At 50.9% G+C, this 8,935-nt stretch overlaps 2 protein-coding genes across 2 annotated transcripts; both read right to left on the bottom strand.

Moving 5' to 3' along the window:
• Positions 1-880: 880 nt before the first annotated feature.
• LOC310890593 (olfactory receptor 14J1-like) lies at positions 881-2,068 on the bottom strand (the record flags this gene model as incomplete). The annotated part of the gene is made up of 1 exon (XM_083852909.1): positions 881-2,068. Exon 1 carries the CDS (start codon positions 1,811-1,813, stop codon positions 881-883), a length of 933 nt encoding a protein of 310 aa, XP_083709035.1. The 5' UTR covers positions 1,814-2,068.
• A 5,846-nt stretch (positions 2,069-7,914) lies between these two features.
• Positions 7,915-8,935, bottom strand: LOC310890592 (olfactory receptor 14C36-like; the record flags this gene model as incomplete). Its single annotated transcript, XM_083852908.1, has 1 exon — positions 7,915-8,935. Exon 1 carries the CDS (start codon positions 8,848-8,850, stop codon positions 7,915-7,917), a length of 936 nt encoding a protein of 311 aa, XP_083709034.1. The 5' UTR covers positions 8,851-8,935.

Raw genomic sequence — 8,935 nt, 5'->3', positions numbered from 1 at the left:
CAGTTTGGGTCAGCTGTCCTGGGTCTGTCCCCTCCCAGCTCCTGCTGCACCCCCAGCCTGCTCGCTGGCAGGACAGAGCAAGAAGCCGAAAAGTCCTTGGCCTGGTGTAAACACTGCTCTGCAACAATTAAAACATCAGCATGTTATCAGCGCTCTTCTCATCCTAATCCAAAACATAGCACCCTACCAGCTACTATGAGCTACTTAACTCTGTCCTAACTGGAACCAGGACACCCGGCTGGCAGCTAAACACCACACAGCCGTTCGCTCACCCTTCCCCCTCCCTCTCTGGGATGGGGGAGAGAAACGGGAAAGTGAAGCCGGTGAGTTGAGATAAAGACAGTTTATTAAGACAGGAATATAATAATAACAATAATAAAAATAATAGTGATAATGATAATAGTATTAATAATAATAATGTGTAAGAAAAGAAGTGATGCACAATGCAATTGCTCACCACCCGCTGACCGATGCCCAGCCTATCCCTGAGCAGCCGGCCCCCCACCCCGGCCAGCCACCCCTATATATTGTTTAGCATGATGTCAGATGGTATGGAATACCCCTTTGGCCAGTTGGGGTCAGCTGTCCTGGGTCTGTCCACTCCCAGCTCCTGCTGCACCCCCAGCCTGCTCGCTGGCAGGACAGAGCGAGAAGCCGAAAAGTCCTTGGCCTGGTGTAAGCACTGCTCTGCAACAATTAAAACATCAGCATGTTATCAGCGCTCTTCTCATCCTAATCCAAAACATAGCACCCTACAAGATACTAGGAGGAAAATTAACTCTGTCCTAACTGGAACCAGGACAAATGCTACACCTAACGGTCACAACCTGCCTGAGATTAACTTGAGTTAAACTAGAAAAGAGAGACAGACAGTTCCTTACTAAGTAAATACTACAACTAGAATCAGTTTCTTCAGTGTGGCTTTCAGCTCCTGGTTCCTCATGCTGTAGATGAGGGGGTTCACTGCTGGAGGCACCACCGAGTACAGAACTGCCACAACCAGGTCCAGGGATGGGGAGGAGATGGAGGGGGGCTTCAGATACGCAAACATGCCAGTACTGACAAACAGGAAGACCACAGCCAGGTGAGGGAGGCATGTGGAAAAGGCTTTGTGCTGGCCCTGAGAAGAGGGCATCCTCAGCACGGCTCTGAGGATCTGCACATAGGACAACAAAATGAAAACAAAACAGCCAAATGCTAAACATGCACTAACCGCCAGAATTCTAACTTCCTTTAGGTAGTCTGAACCTGAGCAGGAGAGCTTGAGGATCTGGGGGATTTCACAGAAGAACTGGTCCACAGCATTGCCTTGGCAGAGGGGCAGGGAAAATGTAATGGTAGTCTGCAGAAGAGCATCAAGAAAGCCACTGCCCCAGGCAGCTGCTGCCATCTGGGCACAAGCTCTGCTGCCCATGAGGCTCCCGTAGTGCAGGGGCTTGCAGATGGCAACGTAGCGGTCATAGGACATGACAGTAAGAGTATAATGTTCTGCTGATATGAAGAAGAGAAAGAAAAAGACCTGAGCAGCACACCCTTGGTAGGAGATGGCCCTGGTGTCCCAGAGGGCATTGGCCATGGCTTTGGGCAGAGTGGTGGAGATGCAGCCCAGGTCGAGGAGGGCGAGGTTGAGGAGGAAGAAGTACATGGGGGTGTGGAGGCGGTGGTCGCAGGCTACGGCGGTGAGGATGAGGCCGTTGCCCAGGAGGGCAGCCAGGTAGATGCCCAGGAAGAGCCCGAAGTGCAGGAGCTGCAGCTCGCGCGTGTCTGCGAATGCCAGCAGGAGGAACTCGCTCACAGAGCTGCTGTTGGCCATTTGCTGATTCTTGGCATGCGTTTCTGTCCCAGGGGGATAAAAAGCATTAATAAATCCAAAAAATTTTATGAGAAAATCTTTTTCTCTTTCTCAATTAATCCAATGTAATGACTGTCCTCTTTCAGGATTACAGTTGGCAGGTGCCTTTCAGGAGGTCTTACTGACACTGCCTGAGGATATCCCAGTGAATAGGGGATTCTGCTGTGAGCAACACATGAGGCAGTCCTGCCCAACAGCAAGAGGTTAAGAGGAACATTGGCTCATTTCAGATTCAAGTCACTTGCTAATGAAGAGCTCTTCCATATTGTTGTTCACAATTCATTCATTTGCAGAGCATGGCTGTGGGGATTTATTTTTGTATTTTTTTTGTCTAGCTGCCCACCCCAATCCTGAGGACGTTTTCTAAGGCAGAAATCCTGGGCATTTCTGCTGCAATCCAAGAGAAAACCTGTGGATTGTCAGAGGCAAAGGGACCGTCCCTTTAATACAGAGTGTTCTTTAGAGAGGTCAGCCAGTCTGCCCATTACAGCTGGTCACAGCTGCCCTGTACTGGCATCCACCTGAGATGCAGGACAATTGCACTCAGAGGTTCATAGAGTCATAGACTCATAGAATATCCTGATTTGGAAGGGTTCCACAAGGATCGTCAAATCCAACCCCTGAATCTGTATATAAGCACACAAAAATTGGCCCACATGCCTGAGGGTGTTGCCCAAATATTTCTTAAATTGTGATAGCCTCAGTGCTGTGACAACTTCCCTGCGGTGTTTATTCCTGTGCCTAAAAAACCTGGACACTTCCGGGAGCAAAGGAATCCAGGCTCCAAGTGCCCATCTCCAGACCCCTCACCCTGTCCCCGTACTCCCCTTCCCCCAAGCACCCCGAGGGCTCACTCCATGGGCAGGTGAAACCCCCATCCCCAGGCAGCCTGGGAACAAGAGCAGCAGCAGCACGGCCAGGTGGAGAAGCCAGGAGGAATGGCAGCGTGCTGCTGCCAGGGGAGGCAAGGCCAGGGAGGGACAGACGGACACTCAGCACACCCTCCTGTGCTGCAGCTCTGCCTGCAGAGGAGGCAGCTCCTGCTTACTGCAAACGATCTGTGCTCCCCTCAAGCCTGCAAAGACCTCCCAAAGACAGGGCACTGGGCATCGGAGGGTTTGCGGCTCCCAAAGATTAACTAGGATAAAGCCTGAGAGGAGCACAATGATGATGTTGATGCAGTCTGTGGGCTGAGGTGTGGGAAGGGACTTTATGAAGTTCATTGATGGCATATTGGTCCCTCTCTGCAATACTCTAGGAGTCTCAATCTCCTGTACAATCCTGACAAACCATTACCATGGAACCTGCCTCCCCTCCACCGCAGGATTCTTCAGGCACAGAGTGCAGAAAAAGACTTGCCTTTCTGGTAGCGCCTGGCTTGGTCTTTCTCTTGAAAATTGCAATCATAAATGCCATTCACTAAAGTATCTTCTACTCCTCACTGGAGAAACAGTGAGACCCATCCCAACAGCTGCTATCAGCCATCGGATGTGCCAGCTGTAGAAGAAGAAGTAGAATTAGAAGTAGAACTTCTACAGTAGAACTTCTACAGTAGAACTGTAGAAGTTGCCCTCTGGCAACCCCACCTGCATGGCACTGCTGCCAGAGACTCACGGTGCCAGGGGCCTGCAGATCTCTCCTGCCACACGCTGCCCTCTGTTGCTGCGCTCCTCACTGCCTCCAAGCCCTCTCTCCTTCTCTCCTCTGCCCGTGCCAGCTGCGGTCAGAGCCCCCAGCCCTGCTGCGCTGTGCACAGGAGCTGCTCCTGGGCACAGCTGTCTCTCTGCACCAGGGCCCTCTTGCCACGAGCTCTCTCTGTCCCACGAGCCCGGCCCAGCTCAGCACCAGACGCCCAGCCCAAGGCATTGGAATCCCCCCTCGGGGGGCTTTGCTGAGGAGCCCACGAACCTCAGGCACGGAGAGACAATTGAAGACATCTCTCAAGAAGTCCAAGTCAGAGGCAAGTTTCCTGCAGTGTCCCCCTGAGGGCCAGCACTGACACAGCCTCCCTTGGAGCTCGTTAGAGCAGAGCATTGGAGGCAGTGAGGACAAGGAGACAAAGGCACTGTGAAGGTGACCCTGATGTGTAGGAAAACTGGATGTGTGTCACCAAGCACAAGGGCCAGGCCTTGACCCCCAGCCCCTGGGAAGGGAGATCCTTTCCCTTCACACACTGCTCAGGGCTCTTCGTGGGGCAGGAGGAGATGGGGATGTGCATGGGCAAGTGCAGGAGAAGGGTACGAGCCCTGCCTGGTTCATGGGTGGGGGCGAGGAGGCAATGAGGCCCTGGTGCTTTGACGATAAGCTGTCTCCTCCTAGGCCTCAGTGGCAGAGACAACAGCCAGAGCCATGGACACAAAGCCCTGGGTCCTGTTGGGACTCTCAGCCTTGTCAGAGGCCTCTGTCCTCTCCACACCAGGCTATCTGAGGGACAGATTTTTGTCAAAGGCAAAATATAAAAATAAAAAATTTTTATATAAATATGTTAATAAAGGAGGATTAAGGAGAATCATCATCCTTTAATGGATGTGGGGGAAACCTGGTGACAAGATATGAGGTAAAGGCTTAGGCACTTAATATCTTCTCTGCCTCAAGCTCTAGGAGGAAGACCAGTTGTTTCCCTGGACATTTCTTCTTCCTCGTGGCGAGTGCCAACCTTCCAAGGTGCACTTTGTGGCAGAGAAAGAGCTCTCCTGCTCTTTCCTGCTACCAAAGAAAGCTCCATCAGGGTGGAAACCACTCCTGAAGCAGGCATCCCAACCCATCAGGCTCCTTGCGGCCTGTCAGCCAAGCAGACAGAAGTCACCTCACCAGCATCTCCCAAGGCCTGGGCCTGCTGCTGGCCTTGCAGCTTCTTGGCTAGACACAGCCAAGCCTTGTGCCTCCTGCTGTCCAGTCCTGGCCTCAAGCAGAAGGGACAGGACAACCCCTGTGCGGGCCTTCTTTCTGTCTGGGTCCTCCTGGGGATGGAGGCAGAGGGGATCCCACAGGCAGCATGCCAAGCAGGGGCCTTCTGCTGGCCTAGCAGGGCCACTGGCAGATGTCAGCCCCAAAGTGCACATCCCAGGGAGAAGCCAAGGGTGACCTGCCACCTCCAGACACAAGGGACCTCACAGTCCCTTTGCGTGACGCGTTCCTGCTGCTGCCCTATCAGCTGCAGAGACAGAAGTGACCTCCCAGTCACTGCCCCAGTCCCATTCCTCCTGCTGGGGCAGGAGATCCTGAGGTAGATCTGAGCTCTCTCTAGACCTCTCGGTACCTGTTTTTTCTCTCTGGGGTAGACATTAAGCAAAGTTTTAGTGGGAGTGTTTGCTGATCTGCTTGTGGTGTCAGGTCTGCGTTTAAAGTATGGACAAGCTCTATGCTTTAGGTTTTTGTTTAGGTCTCCCAAAAAGTCTAGGTTTAAATAGAACATTTTAATGCTAGTTTTAAGGGAAGGCATTAGGATTAGCAAGAGAGAAAACTGATTCCTGTCAGAGTGTTGGAGTAGCATTTAGGTTTAGGGATTAAAATTCCTGGTTCAAGTAAGGTAAGGGCCATACGTGACTGTTTTAAGTCAGTGTTACTGCAGCATCTACATTACATGACCCCTCTTACCTCTACAAAATCATAATTTTCTTCTGGCCAAGCTCTTCTTCCCACCCCAAAATCTCACATCTCTCTCGTCCAGGCTGCTCCTGACCTCCCCATATCTTATTGGGATCAGCTTTCTGATGACATTCTTGATCCCAGAGTATCTGTCTTACCTCTGTTGGCTACTCTAGTCTTGAGACAGAAGTGGCATTGTTGTCAGGAGGGAAAGGGCACAAAGGTCTTTAGGAACATCCTCCACAACGTGCCCATCGGCTCTGCACCTCCACAAAACTGCGCTTCCTACCTACAAGTTTTGTTTCCAGAATGGCTTCGATGGTCCAGGGTTCCTTTTTCCCAGGCCCTTATGCATGGATTTGTTTTGGATGTGCAGGGATGGGATAAGAAAATCCAAGGCACGGATGGAACTGAGCTTATCAAGTGAAGCAAAGAATAACAGGAAGAGATTCTACAGATACATGGCTCAGAAAAGAAAGGCCAAGGAGAGTGTTCCCCCTCTGGTGGATGAGAAGGGTGAACTCGTAATGACAGACATGGAGAAGGCTGAGGGACTCAGCAACGTCTTTGCCTCAGTTTTCACTGCCAGTCAGGCTTCCAGGGTCTTTCATTTCCCTGAACCCAGAGATGGAGACTGGGGGTCAAAGTCCCACCTGCTGTAAGTGAAGAGCAGGTTTGGGAACACCTTGTGAAACTAAACACGTACAAGTCTATGGGGCCTTATGACATGCACCCCAGGTCCTGAGGGAACTGGCTGATGTAGTTGCCAAGCCTCTCTCCATCATATCTGAAGAGTCCTGGCAGTCGGGTGAAGTCTCTGGTGACTGGAAAAAAGGGAAACATCACTCCCCTTTTGATGAACGGTAGAAAAGAGGACCCAGGGAGCTACAGAATGGTGAACCTCACCTCTGTGTCTGGCAAACCATGGAAAAGATCCTCCTGGAATCAGTGTCAGGCACATGCAAGACAAAGAAGTGATCCGAGACACCCAGCATGGCTTCACCAAAAAGTAAATTGTGCCATATCGAATTGGTGGCTTTCTACAATGGAGTGACCACATCAGATGATAAAGGAAGATTGACCAATGTCATCTACTGAGACTTCTGTAAGACCTTTGACACGGTCCCACATGACATCCTGGTCTCCAAATTGGAGAGAGACGCATTTGATGGGTGCACCATTCAGTGGCTAAGGTCAAAACCGCAGAGTCACAATCAATGGATCTATATCCAAGTGGAGGGTCGTGACAAGTGCTTTACCTCAGGGGTCTGTCCTGGGACCAGTACTGTTTAATGTCTTCATCAATGACATAGACAGCGACATTGAGTGCAGATGACACCAAGCTGAGTGGTGGATACTCTAGATACTATAGTGATATACTAGTGATACTATAGAAGGAAGGGATGGCATCCAAGGGGTCCTGGACAGGCTTGAGCACTGGGCCCATGTGATCCTTATGACGTTTAGGAAGTCCAAGTGCACGGTGCTGCACCTGGGCCAGGGAAATCCCAGACATGGGGATAGGCTGGGAGAAGAACTCATTGAGAGCAGCCCTGCAGAGAAGGACTTGGGGGTTCTGCTGCATGAAATGCTCAACATGAGCCAGCAGGGAGCACATGCAGGCCAGAAGGCCAAGTGCATCCTGGGCTGCATCAAGAGAGGAGTGGGCAGCAGGTGGAGGCAGGTGATTGTCCCCCTCTGCTCTGCCCTTGTGAGGCCCCACTTGGAGTCCTGCATCCAGGTCTGGGGCCCCCAGCACAAGAAGGCTGTGGGCTGTTAGAGCGGGTCCAAAGGGAGGCCACAAAGATGATCAAGGGGCTGGAGCACCTCTCCTATGAAGAAAGGCTGAGAGAGCTGGGGCTGTTCAGCCTGGAGAAGAGAAGGCTCCGGGGTGATGTCATTGCAGATTTTCAATACTTAGAGTGGTCTTATAAAGTGGATGGAGAAGGACTCTTTACTCAGGTAGATAATGATAGGACAAGGGGAAGTGGTTTTAAATTAAAAGGGGAGATTCCTATTAGAGGTTAGAAAGAAAGTTTTCACTCAGAGGATAGTGGGGCACTGGAACAGGTTTTCCACAGAGGTATTGGATGCCCCATCCCTGCAGGTCTTCAAGAGCAAGGTAGATGAAGTCTTGAGCAACCACGATCTCTTGGGAGGTGTCACTGCCCATGGTAGGGGGATTGGAACTAGATGATCTTTGAGGTCCTTTCCAGCCCAGGCCATTCTGTGATTCCATGATTCTATGACCGGATGAAAATAATTTTATAACTTCTTATGTAAAAGGATAAAAATAACATTATTTCTATCAATATAAAATGTTGTTAAAATATTAATAAAAATAGACTTAACGAAATCATTCTCTCATTTTCCCAAATAACCAGGTAGTCCTGTTAGGATTATTTCTAATATTATATTTTGATAATAAGTATAATGACAAAAATGATATGATAATGATCACAATAATGAAGTCATTATTGATGATGAAGAAGCATGTATAGAAATATTTTCCTCACTGCATCTTTGAGCTCCTTGTTCCTCATGCTGTAGATGAGGGGGTTCAGTGCTGGAGGCACCACCGAGTACAGAAATGACAGCACCAGGTCCAGGGATGGGGAGGAGATGGAGGGGGGCTTCAGGTAGGCAAACATGCCAGTGCTAACAGTCATAGAGACCACGGCCAGGTGAGGGAGGCACATGGAAAAGGCTTTGTGCCGGCCCTGCTCAGAGGGCATCCTCAGCACTGCCCTGAAGATCTGCACATAGGACAGCACAATGAAAACAAAACAACCAACACCTATACAGAAGCTGACAGCAGTAAGCCCAACCTCCCTGAGGTAGGCATCTGAGCAGGAGAGCTTGAGGATCTGGGGGATCTCACAGAAGAACTGGTCCACAGCATTGCCTTGGCAGAGGGGCAGGGAAAATGTAGTGGCCATGTGCAGGACAGCATTGAGAAAGCCACTGCCCCAGGCAGCTGCTGCCATCTGGGCACAAGCTCTGCTGCCCATGAGGCTCCCGTAGTGCAGGGGCTTGCAGATGGCAACGTAGCGGTCATAGGACATGATGGTGAGAACATAAAATTCTGACAAAATCAAGAAGACAAACAGAAAGACCTGTGCAGCACACCCCTGATAGGAGATGGCCCTGGTGTCCCAGAGGGCATTGGCCATGGCTTTGGGCAGAGTGGTGGAGATGCAGCCCAGGTCGAGGAGGGCGAGGTTGAGGAGGAAGAAGTACATGGGGGTGTGGAGGCGGTGGTCGCAGGCTACGGCGGTGAGGATGAGGCCGTTGCCCAGGAGGGCAGCCAGGTAGATGCCCAGGAAGAGCCCGAAGTGCAGGAGCTGCAGCTCCCGCGTGTCTGTGAATGCCAGCAGGAGGAACTCGCTCACAGAGCTGCTGTTGGACATCTGCTGTTTAGAGGCATTGGGTTCTGCTCAAAGAATAGAAAGACATTCATAATGTACAACCGACTTAGCAGAGGACAACTCCTAC

Source organism: Anser anser (assembly GCF_964211835.1).
Source record: "Anser anser genome assembly, contig: HAP1_SCAFFOLD_32, whole genome shotgun sequence".
In the NCBI taxonomy this organism is placed as follows: domain Eukaryota; kingdom Metazoa; phylum Chordata; class Aves; order Anseriformes; family Anatidae; genus Anser; species Anser anser.
This window is presented reverse-complemented; position numbering and strand designations above follow the sequence as displayed.